Raw genomic sequence first — 17,260 nt, 5'->3', positions numbered from 1 at the left:
GGGTCATGTGGCCAGCATGACTAAGCTGCTTCTGGCAAACCACAGAAGTGTGTGGAAACGCCATTTACCTTCCTGCCAGAGCGGTACCTATTTATCTACTTGCACGTTGTGCTTTCAAACTGCTAGGTTGGCAGGAGCTGGGACCAAACAAAGAGCGCTCCCCATCGCAGGGATTCAAACTGCTGACCTTCTGATCGGCAAGCCCTAGGCTCTGTGGTTTAACCCTCAGCACCACCTGTTGCTAATCTATCCAGTTTTAATTAGATCCAGATCCACACAGACTCAAATGCATCTGACATTTCTTTGCTTACACACCCAGCCGACAAAGCCCTTTCCCTTCCTGGGGAAATGGAAGTTGTGGGCTGGTTGCGAGCCCGCCCCATGCGTGGAGGACATAGCTAGTCCCTGCGTCATAGGGAGTCCCCGGCCATGTCACCCTTAGGCCGAGCAATCCGGTCGACCAGGGGGTGTGGCATGCTCCATTTAAGCAGTCCAAGGCCGGGGACTCGCCCTTTTTTCCTGGTTCCCGCTCACACAGTTCTTCAGCATAAATTGACATCTCTCCTTTAACATTCCATAATCCCAGTGACAAAACATAATACTTTCCTTCCTGGAGGGTGGGCTTTAGGAAACCTAGTTTCTCTTTCCACCTTCTATTATAAGCATACACATTATGAGTTATTAGCATACCATATTCAGAAAGTAAAAAATAAATTTTAAAATGTGAGTAAATGCCCACTGCAGTGTTACCACACCAGCAAATGTCACTTCAGTAACTGCAATCCCTAGAAATCTCAGTCACCTCAGTAACTGAACACTATAAAGCTTTTGCTGCAACTTGTGCTACTCCTCGATTTCACCAGGTGTTGCTCACACACTTGTGAGGATATTTTCACAATCATAAGGCCCCAAAACCTGCTTTAAAATACCACAACTGAAGTAGATATTCTTAGGAACCTGAATTCTCTGACCAATTAATTACACGTTTCATGGTTTTTCTGCATTTCCAGAGTTAAAGCAACTAGAAGGCTTTGTTAATAGGTTAATGTAGGTCTATATACATATCATATTATGATGGCCTTGCATGACAGAGTCACTGTTTTTCGAGGGAGAAACCATTATCTGACCTGGCCAGATTAGTCACTGCATGGCTGAACTAGCATGTGAACATATTAAGCACTGTTGCTGATAAAAAAAAAGCACTGTTGCTGAATATACTAAATAACAAACAATTACTTGTACCTAGTTTTTCCAGAAGCTTGACCACAGCACTAGCAGTGGGGGGAATCACACATCCATGCATGTCTCCATGCACCAACCTTGCCAAGTTAAAATCTGTTACTCTGCAATTAAAAATATGGGGGGGGGGAGAGAGTATGTGAGAGACAGCATGTGTATGTAAAATATAGAAATAAATGCTCATTCATTAGCACACATAAACTATAATGGGGTGGTGTAAGCTAGAGTACATGCTCATGAAAAACTATAGCTTTATTAACTCATTTTCTATCTGCAGCATTGCAGCTGCATCCACTGAATGTGCATAAATGCTTCCACTATATTTTGGAATTGCCATTACCAATTTGGTTTGAAACAGAACATCAACTCCAGAGAAACTTTGTCCTCTCAATAGTTAATAAAATTCTCACTTCCTCATCTGTTACAAATTAAATATCTGCTTATACTCAGGTCAGTTCTTCTGGATTTTTTTCAAAGTAAATGAAATGAATAATAGCTTTGAATAATATCTTAGGCAATTAGACTCCATAAAGGCTAAAAACAAGAAAGTAGATCACAATTTGTCAGGCCAAACTGGAACATACTTAAATTAAATCCTTTATCTATCAAAGCCAAATTAATGGATGCCGTATATATTTCGCTGTCAAATTATTTTCAAAATTAGGAACTGGGAATTATGCCTAGGCTAGGATCAGGATTAAATTAAAACCCACTTTCTTTTGTTTTAAGAGAACAGTCAGCCGTGTTGATGCTCGAAGGCATGCATTTACAGCTGTTGCAAACTAGGTGGGTGGGTGGCACCTCAGAGGGGGCTGGGTGTGGCCTAGAAAACATATAGGTTTGGTTCGTACATTAAGAGAAATATACTCATTGACTGCATTCACATGTCACAGTAACCCAATGATAAACAGTTCACCATGACTGCAGATTATGCCCACTTTGCTCCCCCTTGCTAATGAGCAGGCATAGCAAACCATAATCCTTGGTTTAGCACTACATTTGGATTGAGCCATCATGGTTTATTTCACTTCCACAAACCACAATGGTCAAGCCAAGAACTAACTTTGGCTTCAGAACATAGTTTGGTGCAAAACAAATGACAATCTCCAGTTTGGATGTAATGCTAAGCCAAGGATCATGGTTTGTTGCTCCCACTTGCAAACCATTAACCATGACATACACTGACATGCAAATATGAACTTTAAACCACACATTCAGTCATTTGTCATTTTAATACAGATTATTACAAATGTATTAAAAATGAAATGAAGTAAGCAAAGTTAATAAATATTTCTGACTGCAGGGGGAGTGGGGAATCAGCAAGTCCTCTCCCTTCCCTTTCACTGGTGGCAGCAACATCTGAATCCAAGCCCATATGAATCCACATTTTCTGGAGACTGAATAGCATTTAACTTGCCCATTCACATCTTTCTCTGGTTTCACAGCATTCAGTATTTTGCTTGTGTATGACTCTTTACTGAGGCGAAGGAGAAGACCATGAATTTTAGGATTCTCATTGAGCTTTACAATTTCATCTATAACCTAGAAAACAATAGAAGGTTAATAAATCAGGATTTAAAAATGATCAGCTTGAAGGACATTTTCAAATATTAAGAGTTTTAATATATAATGAAAAATGGATCATTGATAAATGGAATCAAACATGATGTTTCGCTTGCAGAAACTGAAAGAATACTGTATAGCAAAAGTACACTCACTATTATGATCATGTGTTGCTGTAAAAGTCCACCTTTGGGCACTTGAACACTGCTCTATCATTCAGATCAATGAAATGTATACTAACTGCTTCATCCCACAGTACAGTTGTGAGTCAGTACTATATTAGTCTAAAGATACCACAACAGGCTGAAGATGGGTGGGAGCTGGTCAAGTAGGGGATCACAGCACAGATACAGATATACAGTATTACTCAGAACTAGAAGGGACCTGCAACAACCCACAAGGGAAGGACATGGTCACAGGCCAACTGCAAATTTATTTTTTGAAACATGCCATTTATTAAGTGAAAACGAGACAACAAATATAAAAACATCATCATGGCAAGGAAGAATGTAGATGTATAATATTTCCAAAATGTGGGCATACAATTTTAACAAAGTGGATTATTTTTACCACATAGGCGAATGTCTTCTATTTGTTCTGTGGAATTTTCTGCACTTAAGAACAATATATGGAGGAGAAGCTTGCCCCATGGTCAGTGGGAACAGTGTGCCTCATGAAAGCAGCTCTAGGAATAGCTCTAGGAAGGGGAAATAGGTTTCTAACACTAATATCAAGATAAGGTGGTAGGATTGGTAGGGGTGGCAACCTCCCCTCCCCCCACTCTGCCTCCTCTCCTCCCACCTTCTTTGTAGCTCCTGCAACCACCACTAGCTGCTTCTCACCCTCAAACCCCCATCAGCACAATGTCTCTCCTTTCTCAAAGCATGAGACACTGTGGGATGACCAGGCAAGATAGCCTCAAAGAGTTTTGTAGAAGTTTTACATTCCTCTCCATTGTTAGATCTGTTGATATTGTAAGCGTAGGTTATGACAGCTACTTACGTAGGAATACTGTAATAACTGCAGATTGAAAGCTCGTCCTTATTAATATTCTATTGGTAATGGTCTTACCATGCAATATAACATACTGTAACTAAACATAGCAGATTTTTTATTGAAATAATGTCTGGGTGAGAAACCTGCAATCAAACAGCAGGCAGCCCTCAACAGTACACAGCTCAAGTTTTCAGAGATAATGTAAATCTGTAGGCAAATGCAACACATAATATATTACTAACAGGGGTGAGCTGAGGACTGAAGACTATCAATCTCAACTTTGAATTCCTTTGTTATTTTTAGAAAGAGTCATGCTATCCTTAACTACTTCAATGGGACTAAACATGTAATCCACAAGACTCCAACTCATGCCTACTCAGAAGTACGTTCTACTGAATACAATGGGTCTTACTCCTAGGTAACTGGGGTTACCTCTGAGTAAACATTCCTTAGGAATAAGAGACTGCTGTTATCGTGTCCTGTTTTTAGGCTGCAGGGCTGTTCATACGGGTATTCAGTTGCAAAACTAAGTGTACTTACTCACAAGGATGTACAGTGGTGCCCCGCAAGACGAATGCCTCGCAAAACTGAAAATGCGCAAGACGAAAGGGTTTTTCGGTTTTTGCGTCGCTTCGCTAGACGAATTTCCCTATGGGCTTGCTTCGCAAGACGAAACGTCTTGCGAGTTCTTGCGAGTTTTTTTCCTTTTTCTTATAGCCGCTAAGCCACTAATAGCCGTGCTTTGCAAGACGAAAAAACCGCAAGACGAAGAGACTCGCGGAACGGATTAATTTCGTCTTGCAAGGCACCACTGTAGTCCTCTGCACACTTACACTGAAGTACACCCTACTGAACTTGTGGACTTATTTCTCAGACTCAGGCAGGACACTTAAATGATATCTGCAAGTATATGTGCTTTGGATCATATTATTAGGCAGTTTACAGGCATGTACCATAGGCAGTGCTTGGGGGGGGGGGAACACACATATAAAGATTTTGTTTGTATTTCAAGAAGCACCATTGGAAGGAGGTGGGCAGAAGCATTTTGCGGCCCCTTCTTCTCCTGTCAGCACTTCAAATCCCCCCAAAAGCAGATGAGTAACTATATAACCTTTAAAAGATATCTGAAGGCAGACCTGCATAGGGAAGCTTTTTAAAGCTTAATGTTTTGGTATGTTTTTATATATGTTGGAAGCTACCCAAGGTGGCTGGAGCAACCCAGTCAGATGGGTAGGGTACATATAAATTGTTGTTGTTGTTTGTTAAGCCTCCTGAATGTGATGGGCTATGATGCAGAGCGAATAAGAGGAAAGTGAGAGATCCTCTCATGGAAGGTGCCTCTACATAAATTTTCAGCAAGCCTTCCCACACCACAGCCCAGCCCAGCTCATCCAGGAAGACCCTCGAACATCAGGTAAAGCCTTTGGAAGCTGCTGGGGGAAAGGAGGGGTAGGAAAGCCAACAACCCTTTTCTATGAGCTTTTTTCTGAATTCAATCAATTAGCCATTCAGCACTACTGCATCAGGGGAAGCCCTAAATTCATAAATTATTACCTCATGTTCAGTATAGTTGCGAGGAAGACAAATATGAACAATGTTCAGGCCAATCTGCAAAAAAAAAAAAAGGGGGGGGGAATTGCTATAAAGCCCAATAATTTCTGAGTTTAATTTGGAAGAAACAAGTATTTCCACACTCTCACCTCTTCAGCAATGTTTTTGATAATTTCTTGCCCCAGATCATCATCGCCAACCTTGAAGGGATTAAAGAAAAGTAAAAAGAGAACTGTAACAAGTTAGGAATGGTATCAAAGAAAATGAAACTGTAAGCAATTTGTAACTAAAGAAAAAATTGCAATCAATACTTGATCAGAAATTTGCAACTGGGTAAGAAATATGATTTACTGAACTGAATGGAAACGGTGAGTTTCTTAATATTACCAGGGGTATGTTGCACAATCAAGCACCTTTGGGCAAATTCTTGGCACTGAGTAGCTTGGCTTTGCAAGCCCTATTCCCAGTTGTTAAAAACATCTATCCCTGATGCTTGCACATTCTTGTGGTCATATAGAAGTGAAGCAATCCCTGACAAGATACAAATGGAAACATACTAGCTTGGCTTCCCAGAGCACTCCATAGAAAATTAGAGTGCAGTGGTACCTCGGGTTAAGTACTTAATTTGTTCCGGAGGTCCGTTCTTAACCTGAAACTGTTCTTAACCTGAAGCACCACTTTAGCTAGCGGAGTCTGCAACCTGAAGCGTATGTAACCTGAAGCGTATGTAACCTGAGGTACCACTGTACTGGGAAGCAGCACAGAGGATTATAGTGTTTGGTATGTTTTCAGGATGCCAGCAGCCTTGCTGCAAGAAGTTACATTGGTGGGTTGCTTTGTACAGAAGAGTTATTTAGTTATCAAATCCAGCTTTGAGTAAGAAACCAATGTTTTAATTGGGGCTGCTCTTGCACCCTCAGCCCAATTCATCTTATATCAGGTTGTTGGAAAGATAAAAATGAGATAGGCCACGTATTCCGCTGTGAGCTCCTTTGAGGAAGGGCAAAGTATGAATATTTGAGAGAAGTAAAGGTAATATCTCCTGAAGGTTAGATATTGAACAATCCTCTTACTTGGGAGTGGGTGAGTTGATATCCAGTGTAGCCCCAGAAGAAGGCATTCCACTTGTACCAATTTCCCTGCTCAACTTCAGCTCAGCATGCTGGAGAGCCTCCCTGTCCTCAGAACTCTCACCACCCTTAACAAATTACAGTTCCCAAGATCCAATACAGGGAAGCCGTGATAACTGAAGTAGTGTAAGAGTGCTTTCATAGAATTGCAGAGTTAGAAGGGACCCTGAGGATCATCTAGTCTAACTCCCTGCAATGCAGGAATATGCAGCTGGACAATAAGGGGATCAAACCCACGACCTTGGCATTATCAGCCCCACACTCTAACCAATTGAGCTAATGTATGGTGTGGATGTGACCAAGATTTTCAGATGCTGTAGCAGGAAGATCATACAAGAAGATTTTTAATTAGGGGAAGTAATATTAAAGACTGTGAAATGGAAACGTTAAGTTACAGATAGGTAGCCGTGTTGGTCTGCCATAGTCAAAACAAAAAAAATTCCTTCTAGTAGCACCTTAAAGACCAACTAAGTTAGTTATTGGTATGAGCTTTCGTGTGCATGCACACTTCTTCAGATACCTTATGATGGACTTCCATTTCATGCGGCTCAATGTGGTGCCTTCCATAGTTCCAGTTACAGATAGGTAGCCGTGTTGGTCTGCCATAGTCAAAACAAAAAAAAAATCCTTCCACACTTCTGAAGAAGTGTGCATGCACATGAAAGCTCATACCAAGAACTAACTTAGTTGGTCTTTAAGGTGCTACTGGAAGGAATTTTTTTTGTTTTGGAAAAGTTAAGTCCAGCAGAAATATGGTTTCAACAGCTTCTACTACTGGCCATGTTGGGAATGATGAGGCTTGTAGTTTAGCAACATCTGGAGGCCAAAGGTTCCTCACACTATCAAATATACCCAGTAATGCATTTATCTGGTTTAAAGTAGTTCTGTAGTTAAGAAGATGTTATGGTGTGCAATATAAATGGCTATTCACAGATCTAGATCTGTTTTCATAAAGTACTGGTTTGTTGTTTCACTTCTGAAATCATCACCTATAGGGTTTTACCTGTACAACAGCAAGTGCTGGTTTAAATGTAGGATGCTGTCTCTGCAGTAAATTCAGGGCTTTCCTTGAACTCTCAATGATTTCACTTTTAAAAACAAAAATATGATCTGTATTAGTATATAATATAACTTTATTTCCATGATCTCACCAACTAGCACACAATTACCTTTCTGGATTACCCACAAAGACAATTGCCCATTTTGAGCATATCGTGAGCCAATATGCAATATCTAACAACTTCAAAATACCAAAAAAAATCCAATCCTACTGCAACAGTTAAGATATAAAGGCTACAGTCCTAAGCACACGTACTCCCATGTAAGTACCATTGAAGATACCTCAGATCTACACAGAAACTATTTGTTTTCAGAATGTTATTCACATTATAATTATACATTTATTTAAAATATTTTAACCTGTTTAGCCAAAAAGGCCCGCAGGGCAGCTTACAAAGATAAGCAGTATGACCACTACAGTGGTATCTCTGGTTACGAACTTAATTCGTTCCAGAGGTCCATTCTTAACCCAAAACCATTCATAACCTGAGGTGTGCTTTTGCTAATGGGGCTGCTGCGCTGCTAGCGCGCGACTTCTGCTCACATCCCTGGGCAAAGTTCACTCCCAGGAGCATCTACTTCTGGGTTGGCGGAGCTCGTTACCTGAAGCACTTGTAAGGAGGACGGTATGTAACCCGAGGTTCCACTGTAGTTTTGGCCTGTAATTAGTTCTATACCAAGGTTCACTAGTATACAATATATATCTGTATAGTTGGTCTTCAATGACTGGTTTCCCAGTACAAAATACCCCCAAGCTATGTTATTTACGAATGAGGCACACATGTGCAAAAGTGCACCTTCATAGGAACACAGAAAGCTGCCTTATAACCAGTCAAACCACTGGTCCAACTTGCTCAGTAGTCTATACTCAGTACAGTCTATACTCCCTCCTAAAATCTCTGGCATGCTCTGCTCTTCTGCTAACTCCCCAGAGCTCAGGGCAGGGCTCCACCCATTTGCAGCTGGCACATAGTCTTCGCTTTGCTGATGGCTTATCTCTCTGTCTGTGTACTCTGTTAACAACTCATACTTAGCAGCCATTATCAGGCTGGCCTGTATTTTGACACTGCTAAATTCAGCCAAGCATTGATTAAACTTCAACGTTTATCAAATCCAGGAATTATGGGTGTCTTGCACCCACAAACTCTGGCACCGCAAATTCATTAACAATACATTATAGATGAAGGGTGGCCAGATGCAAAAAGAAAAGAAAAGAAAAAAGAAAAGGCCAAGGCTCCTACAGCCTTACTAGTTGTGTGGATGTAGGAGTTTGTACACCTGCTGAAATTGCATATTCTACACAACTGTTAAAAGTGAAGGAGCCCTTTTCCCTTCTGCATCTGGCCACCCTACATCTATTAACATTAAGCCAGAGCTCATGGTTTGTGAAACCAAGGTGTCAAATTGATGCTGCCTTGGGAGACCTTGATCCCAAGGTGATAGTATCTCGAGAGGAGGGTCTTTCCACAAATACAGTCATACCTCAGGTTGCGCCGAAACCCAGAAGTACCGGAACCGGTTACTTCCGGTTTCGGCGCTCATGCATGTGCAGATCCACTAAATCACACTTTGCGCATGCGCAGAAGCACCAAATCGCATCACGCATGTGCGCAGATGCAGCGCAGCAGGTTGCGAACGTGCCTCCCATACGGATCACGTTCGCAACCCGAGGTTCCACTGTATACTGAGAAGATTCTGCCCTGCAGAGCTATTCCAGAGTGCACACTCAAGAGAGGCAGTATTCCTTTAACACCGCCAGTCTTAATTTGATTACTTGGAAGCCCTCACAGGATCCAGTCACTTGATTTTATTATTGTGTTTTTCACTGGGTTGTAAATCATCTTTGGGATTTATTATATTTCAATTTATATGTAGATTTCTTTATTTTATATCTATCCATCTGTTGGCATCCGTCTTTCTCAAGAGACGATGGACGAGAGAGAGAATCTATATATAATGGGTGGGGGTCTAGAGAGAGATATAAATAAGCAACTTCCAATGAACCTGAATGAACTCCGATTTGAGTTAGTAGCTCTGGAAGCGGGTGAGTGAAAGCAGGCGCTCACGGGGCCAATAAGAAGCCGCGCTTCCCGCTTCTTCGAAGCGGATTGGCTGCCGGAGACGCCACTCCCTCCTTCCCCCCCTTCTCCTCCGCAATGCATCTGCGTTATTGCATCAGACACAACAGCCAGCCCGAAGGCGGAGCCCTCCTCCCCACGTGGAGCCGAGGGGCCGAGTGCCGGCTACGAACTAGAAGCGCTGGCGGCGGGACCAGGCACTTCCCACCCCCACGGTCTGCAAAAGGGGAACCGTCCGCTTACCTGGCCGCCGAGCCCCGTAGCCCTCCGCTGCCGGACCCTCGCTGCTTGTCCAGGCAGCCCCACGTGCCGCAGATGCCCCGGGGGAGCAGGAGCGCGCCTGGGTAGCCGCTTCCAGGGCGCAGCAGAGGCAGAGCCCCGCAGCCCACCTTCTTCCCGCCGTGCTTGGCTGCAGCCGGTGTCGCCGGTCTCCACGCCAGGCGACGGAGGACAGAGAGCCTCATCGCTGCGAGAGGAAGGACGCGAGGGAAACTGTTGCTGCTGCTGCTGCTGCCGGGGCTCCCTGGCGGGGAGGCGGAGTTGTTGGCTTCTGGGAAAGGACGTGGCGCGGGGAGGGGCGCCCGACGGGCAAAGCGTGGCCGGCTCCAAGAAATGCCTGCGAAAGGCGGGGGCCCAGCGAAGCCTCGGCGCCTCGCTTGCACCCCCGGGCATAGACTCGTCCGCAAAGCTCCCCTCAGGTGGTGAGCGAGCGGGTTGCCCTCTCCAGCGGACCCAGGGCAAGTGCCATGGCCCTCGCTTCCCCTGAGCAAACGTCGTCACTTGGAAACATTGGCCTTATAATGAACATAGGGGGGGCATGCTAGCCTTTGCTAACTTGGAAATAAATCCCACGGAAAGCACCTGGCCTTACTTCAAAGGAAACGGGAAAAGACGGACGAGAAGCAATATTTTGTAATTAAAACTGCCAACCACCGCTTCAGCGTCTGCTGCTGCTGCTGCTTGCAGAATTTTCCTTTGAATTTGAAGAGCATCTCGCCCAGCTGGCAGCAGACTCTGGCTTTTCCCACAGTACCTCTGCGTTGTGCCTTTTCTGGGGCATTATGGGAAATGAAATTTGAAATGGTGGCCACCCACCACTGGTTACAGGGGGTCCAGGACAACACTTGGCACCAATTAGTAGGAAGAAAGGCTGCTGCAGAGTTTTGAAGAAGCCCTTTGGCAAGGAGGGGAAATGATGCTTTCTTGATAAAAGCTGCTGCTAGAGCTCACAAAAGCATCTGCCCATGTTTTGACAGCTTTTATTGGTGCCTCAGTCTGTGCCTCAGTACCAGTGGTCCCAAGTCAGGGGTGTTTCTTGTCATCCTAAACCACTGTGTCCTACTGCTACATGGATACTATGTTCATTTTTCTGCTCTGGGAGAACCTGTGCTACTCCTAGCCCAGTGTTTTTCAACCACTGTTCCGCGGCACACTAGTGTGCCATGAGATGTTGCCTGGTGTGTCGTGGGAAAAATTGAAAAATTCAAAAGATTTTTTTTTAAAAAAATGTCAAATTTTCGCCCACTAGGCAGGCGCCAGACCACGCACTTGTTGCCTCCAGCGTGGCGGGCGAGGCGCCCATGTCTCTGCCGGTGGTGCTGCCGGGCTCGTGCTGTCCGCTGGCCCGGCTCTCGGCGGCGCCCGAGGCACCCAGACCCGCCACCTCTGGCCCAGCGCCGCTGCCGCCCGCCAGGCCACCATGGTCCCGCTCTGGGTGGCCTGGGCCGTGCTCTCCCCCAGTGGGGCCTGCCGCTGGGCGGGGAGGCCGCCGCCATCTCGGCCAGGGCTGCTGCCGGCGCGCCCTCTGCTGTCTCTGGAGCTGCTGCAGCTGATCCTGGGCTGCTGCCTGGTGGCGCTAAGCTTTGTGGCGCTGTCCTTCAGCAGCTCCCCGCAAGTTAAGAACTGCTGCCCCTTCTGGGCCGGCTCCTCGGTAAGTGCGCCTGGCCCAGCGCCTCCGGGGCCGCCCAGGGCCGGGCAGTCTGCGGCCGGGAAAAGGCCTGCTCTTGACATTCCCCTCAGAGGCGAGCTTCCTTTGTTGACCCCAATTGTTTCCTTTCGGTTCTCCGCCAGTGAGTGTTCGCCCTCCAATGGCAAGAGCGCCTGGCCCTTAGTGAGAGGCTAAGGGTTTCTTGTCCACCTCTAGACCAGAAGAGGTAGAAAATGAAAGTTTTTTTTGAAAAAATTGATATTATGTCTCGTCATACAGCTCAGGACCAGGGTAGTCTCTTATACACCCAGGAGATTACTGCGGTCTGTAAAGTAATTATTACTTTATATATAGTCAATATAGGCACAGAGTTAATTTTTTTAACATTTTCTAATGGTGGTGTGCCTCGTGATTTTTTTTCATGAAACAAGTGTGCCTTTGCCCAAAAAAGGTTGAAAAACACTGTCCTAGCCTATGAACCAGAGTGATATTTCTACACTAGCTCTTCAGGACCCCAGAGATTGCTAATACCCGGTGTCAGAACAAATGAACAACAAATCACAGCTCTCACTTCACTTGTTGACTAAAAATACCGAGGGGCAGAAGCAACCTACTAAGCTGGCTCATTTCACAGCAATTGCTTAGAAGGATAGCTGTATATTTTGCTTCATATTTCACCCCTCTTCCTGGAGGGCTAAAGACTTACCCTTTCCCCCCAAATGAGAGCTCACAAATCCCGAGCCTCTGCCCAGGGTGCCAATGAAGGCCTTCACCATGGCACCCACAGGCTTTAGCTGGGTGACCCCCGTAATACATTATACTAGAACACACTCTTTGTTTTGGATCTGTATCTTATATTAATATATTCACCAATGCTGGCCCTTCCCAGCTGATTCAGTAAATGATAAAAGCCAAGTAAAGGAGACAGTGGCAAAAGTTGCAAAGGGGTGAATCCCCTTGGTACACTGCACAGTGTGAAACATTTAATTAACAAAACAGACTGCATTTTCTTTTTCAATTTTGCTGCAAATAGTATTTATTCCCCCCCCCCCCCAGGCAGCTATTACTTACATATTTTCAGGTTTGGCATGCTTTAAACTCAGCTTTTAAGCATAACAAAATGAGAAAAAGCTTTACTGAAGAATATTCTACATGTACATACATTTTTTACATCTTCCTTAAAAAAAGACTCCTTACATGAAAAAAGTGCAATGTAGAGGTTGTCTCTAACCAGTAGAATAAAATGCTAACAAATGATTTGCAGAAATTAGGAAATACGCAGTGTGAATCCATCCAGAACGACTTCATTGTGAACCCTGTCCAGTAGAATCATGCTGACACTATCAACAAATAGTACAGAAATACATTAAAACCAGAGTATTTTACAAACAATGTTACATGGTTAAAAATTATAAACCTCCTTTCAAATGTTCTTTACAAAAAGTTGCAAAAGAGAGGTATGACTCTTAAAAAGAAAAGAGAAATCCACCTTTAAACTAATAAAAATGTGATGAGTCTGCTATGACCTATCTAATTTGCAGCACATGTCATTGACTCCTCTGCTGCACCCTTAATTCTCTGGCTCTATTGTTCCAGTTTTAGTAATGGCTGCTATTTCCCTACTGTGCCCTCACATTACACTTTTGTGCTACCCACAGCCATAAATGAAGTAATGTGCTCAGGAGAGTTCAGACGGTAAAATGGACCCACTAACCTACAATGTGGGTGGTGGTCTTGAAGAAGACCCTCAAATGAACTCGCCTTTTGTGTACCAAGAAACAGCTGCTTTTGATTCCATTCACATTTGTATTGTCCTGAGGCTGCAGAAAATTTATATATTTAATTTGCTCTGCTCATTTGAGAAGGCTGTGCAACAAAGTGAATTTAACCTTCTGTGTTACAATATGAAGGAATACATATTAGTGTCTTCAGGAAAAAAAGATAAATGGTATTTCCAACTGTTCATTTACCAAGTTCAAACCAGGTTAACAATGGCATTCTTTTGCTATTTTGGCTACATAAGTTTTACATGAGGAACTGTAGTTATTTATAAAATCTAGATCTGCTCTTTTGTTGGGAGTACTTTTCTTTCTAACTGGTATTTTTGGGGAAATGGCAACTGAAGATGTTAGACAGCGTAAGTCAAGCTCCCTACAAAGCATGAACTAGATACAAGGTTGGCAGCTCATTTGAGAATTGAAAACCAGTATTGCCCTTGTTTTTATGGAAACATTTTCCAGGGCTCAACTACTTGTGAATTCAGCTGTTTGCTTTTCTGCCAGCAAAGCAGAAAGTACCCCAAACATATTATTGCTTATTCCTAACAAAGCTATGTGTTCCATTGAGCATATATCTCATTATTTTACCAGATTAACAAACTTCTCTGTCGTTACAAAGGAACCTAAATGTGCCTATTGTTAATGCACTCAAATTAATTTCTTTTACTGTTATTTACATTATTTTACATTTTTATTAAATAAAAATTGAAGTTTGCTTATTTAATATATACTTGCATTAGTCATAATCTATTTTACTAGACATAGCTTGAATTGCAGTCAGCTCTTCTATGTAACTGGGACAGCCTGGTATACGAAATTTTGAGATCGTGGTAAACCAGAAATAAAATCCCAACATTCTTGAAGTAGTATTTCAAAAATTAAAAAGCATTTGTTGCATGAAGTTCAGATAAATTCAGAAACCACAAAGCTTTCAATATCAATTTTTGTAGAATGGAATATACACTCATCACTTGTGGGATTTTGTCAAAAAATGCCTGTAAAAACAACTTGTTGACATTCTAAAATGTATGAGGGCTACTGTGCCTTGTGCTAGAGCAAAGTGGAGTGCTTTTAAGTGGAAATGAGAGAACTCCCACCCTTGGCAAAATGCATTTCAATTTCATTTATATCACTGTTATATGTCCTTCATCTGAAAACTGGTTAAACAGTGTGTGTTTGCACACTGTATTTTTTTTCAAGTAAAAACACTACTGCTTCCAAGCTAAAGCTATGCAAAAAATAAGATGACAAGAATACACAGCAGCAAAAACGGTAAGAGTCAACTCTATTAAGGTATTTGGTACCTGCTCGTACTAAATCTGTGAAGGGGTTATTGAGAATGTACAGACATGGGTGCTTTTCATGTTCTCCCAGCCCATGTGTGATAAGCATCAGTCTAAAAGGTTGGGCTATGTGAGCATGGATGTGCAAGTGAACAGCTCCTGCCCCAGGAACAGCTATCAATCAGCTCTGTGGAGGGAGCCATACCTGCATACAGATGGACCTATTCAGACGGATGCCAAGACATGGCCAGCATGTGTGTCGGTATTTAGATGGCGATAATGGCTTGTGCTATCTCAGTGTTCCTTCGTATGTTTGGCATTTATGGGTACTAAACATCTGATTAGGGCTACTTACTACTTTCATGTGATAAAAGGGAGACAAAAAGGAATGTAGTGTATTGAAATAAAAGGATACAAACTTAAACAAATGGGGGAGGGGGATCCCTTTAAGCTAAAATGGACTGAACCATCTCTAGTTTGTGTTCAGTAATGTATAGGTTTGAATTACTAGTGTCAGGAAATTGTTTCCAAAACAGGGAGTTCCAGCTACCCTGCAGGCTTGAATTGGAGAAAGGTGCTTTGCTGCTTGATCCCACAGATTCCATTTTGGTCTGTACCACAAGTGCACATTTTATTTATCAAACCTACTTGGAAAAGTGGGCTGTGGAAACATAAGGAGGGAATCTTAACGCTATTGGAGTTGAGTGACAATACAACAATAAGCTTCAGTCCAATCACAGTATTTCATACCTCACTTGATGAAAATATATGTGCAGTCCTTTAAGTAAGTAAACCTGAGAGTACTCTTTTTTTATCTTTCACTGTTATTTCACTGCACATTTCACATAATATGCCAGTCCGTCTGTCCCGCCTCCCCCTTCCTTTTCAGCATTAATGCCATTCCTAGAACAAAATCAGAATTCTGGCCTACATGACTGGCTCTCATAAAATCATTGCCATGATTTCAGCATAGGGGACACTGTTAAGAATGGATGCAAGGAAAAGCTAGCCAGAAATCTGCCTGCAACGTAAAGCCAGTCAATAACTTGACAGTGCAAAACTAGCCACTTTAAATTTCTCACTACATGATAGTTAAAATATACACACTACAATGTACACTACCAATACAGGCAGCCCTATTATAACTTTGTCAGCATTAAGGCATAATGTTAAGAATAATAATAATAAAAAATCAAGCAAAGCTGCTTGAGCTAAGACACTGAAATTTTTCCCTTAAGGACTGGACAATGTTCTGCTGATTAGGAGATGGTACCCTCCATAGGTAATCATTCAATTTATCTGAATCACTACATGTGGCCAGGAAAGAGTCTGATGCCTTAGCAGGAGCCAGGGGCATATTTTTGTCACTACAAGTTTCTGAAGCGGCGCAATGTATATTTATGTTTGGATCCGAGAGTTTTGTTTGGTTGTAGAAACTCTCTAAATCAGAGCCCTCATCTTCAGATTTTATTTCAACATAGTCGTCATCATCCCCTTCTCCATCATCAGTGTCTTTGAAGTTAGAAAAATAGTTCTGGGTAGCAATTTGTGCATTTGAGAGCAAGTTTCTGTTAACTCTAAGAATTTTTTGAGAATCCTGCAGAATCATTTCAGAGCAATTCTCAAGGCTCTGCTTTGCTCCATCACATGCTGCAAGTCCTGGGGTGGCGCCTGGCACAGATTCTTTATAGTGTTCAGAGAGAAAGTTCCTGTCTGAATGCAGCTGCTTCTTGTCCATTTCATGTGGATAATTTATTGAATCCCCAGACTTGCTGGCCACAATAGAGGAAGATGATTGTGACCTGCTGTACATCTGTGACTTTGCATTGTTTTCCCGTCTTCCTAAAGAGTTAAAAACCTGACTGTGGTGCAAGTTCTCTTTGTTAGGCTGACTTATAATTGCGCTCCACCTTTGTGCAGGAATGTGCGGGCGAAGAGGAGTCTGAAGGGAAGGCACTGAACAGGCCGCCGGCAATTGTCTCTGCTTTGCACTCATTTCCGAAGGGGAGCTTCTGGCCTTCAGGTGTGGGACTTCCGACCAGGGAGAGAAATCTGAGAGTTCCACATTACTGTATGTTGAGTGCAACCAGTCCTCTGCTCTGAAGCATTCCGCAGCTAACTGAGATGTTGACACTGGTGAAGAATACCTTACGTTTGATGGGTCTTGAGAACTGGTCTTTTGGGGTGAGGTTTCCCGAAAAACAATCTGATCGTAGAGCTGGGAATATTCAGCAATTCTGGCACCTAAAGAAAAGTGTGACAGAGGACACAATGGTCAAAACAAAGTTGCATTGCATATTATTAAAAGGCTGTAACATGGGAATTACATTTATAGCGGAGTAAGGACGCATCTTTTTAATAAGTCCTGTTGATTCTAATAGAATCTGTACACTGGCTCCCTTGGCCAATAAAGTGAGATGAGCGCTGCAACCCCAGAGTCGTCCACAACTGGAGCTAATGGTCAGGGGTCCCCTTTACCTTTACCCTTTACTATTATACAATTAAGATCACAGAGGGAGAGTGGGGGGTTATATATGCTGGCCGCCGCCAGGCCCACACCTATAGTATCCACAAACTAGGGGTTTCTCTGTAAAGGGGGACATGCATGGGCTGCTAAGCTACCTGTGTGTACCTCCTCCAAAGGCATTCAAAGTAT

The 17,260-nt window shown here is 43.1% G+C and overlaps 2 protein-coding genes across 14 annotated transcripts in view; both read right to left on the bottom strand.

Moving 5' to 3' along the window:
- MTHFD1L (methylenetetrahydrofolate dehydrogenase (NADP+ dependent) 1 like) overlaps positions 1 to 10,654 on the bottom strand; it is a 99,863-nt gene extending 89,209 nt beyond the window's left edge. Inside the window, exons 1-6 of one of the 2 annotated variants that reach the window (XR_014562497.1) lie at positions 9,860 to 10,654; positions 7,483 to 7,567; positions 5,499 to 5,549; positions 5,353 to 5,406; positions 2,657 to 2,781; positions 1,243 to 1,343 (exon numbers count right to left, since the gene is read on the bottom strand). Coding sequence is in view for 1 of the 2 variants with exons in the window: in XM_083732245.1 (XP_083588371.1) it covers positions 1,243 to 1,343; positions 2,657 to 2,781; positions 5,353 to 5,406; positions 5,499 to 5,549; positions 7,483 to 7,567; positions 9,860 to 10,080 (637 nt within the window). In the remaining variant the exon portion in view is untranslated. The remainder of the gene's footprint in view (positions 1 to 1,242; positions 1,344 to 2,656; positions 2,782 to 5,352; positions 5,407 to 5,498; positions 5,550 to 7,482; positions 7,568 to 9,859) is intronic. The other variant, XM_083732245.1, reaches the window with a different exon arrangement.
- Positions 10,655 to 12,548: 1,894 nt separating this feature from the next.
- Positions 12,549 to 17,260, bottom strand: part of PLEKHG1 (pleckstrin homology and RhoGEF domain containing G1) — a 103,074-nt gene continuing 98,362 nt past the window's right edge. For 7 of the 12 annotated variants that reach the window (XM_083732146.1, XM_083732143.1, XM_083732145.1 and 4 more), the window contains one exon: positions 12,549 to 16,848. In XM_083732146.1, the coding sequence (XP_083588272.1) occupies positions 15,797 to 16,848 (1,052 nt within the window). In that variant the 3' untranslated portion in view covers positions 12,549 to 15,796. The remainder of the gene's footprint in view (positions 16,849 to 17,260) is intronic. The other 5 variants (XR_014562473.1, XR_014562474.1, XR_014562475.1 and 2 more) reach the window with 1 other exon arrangement.

This window comes from Podarcis gaigeae (genome assembly GCF_964106915.1).
Source record: "Podarcis gaigeae genome assembly, chromosome: 3".
In the NCBI taxonomy this organism is placed as follows: domain Eukaryota; kingdom Metazoa; phylum Chordata; class Lepidosauria; order Squamata; family Lacertidae; genus Podarcis; species Podarcis gaigeae.
Note: the sequence above shows the minus strand (reverse complement) of the source record. Positions and strands in the feature narration are given on the sequence as shown.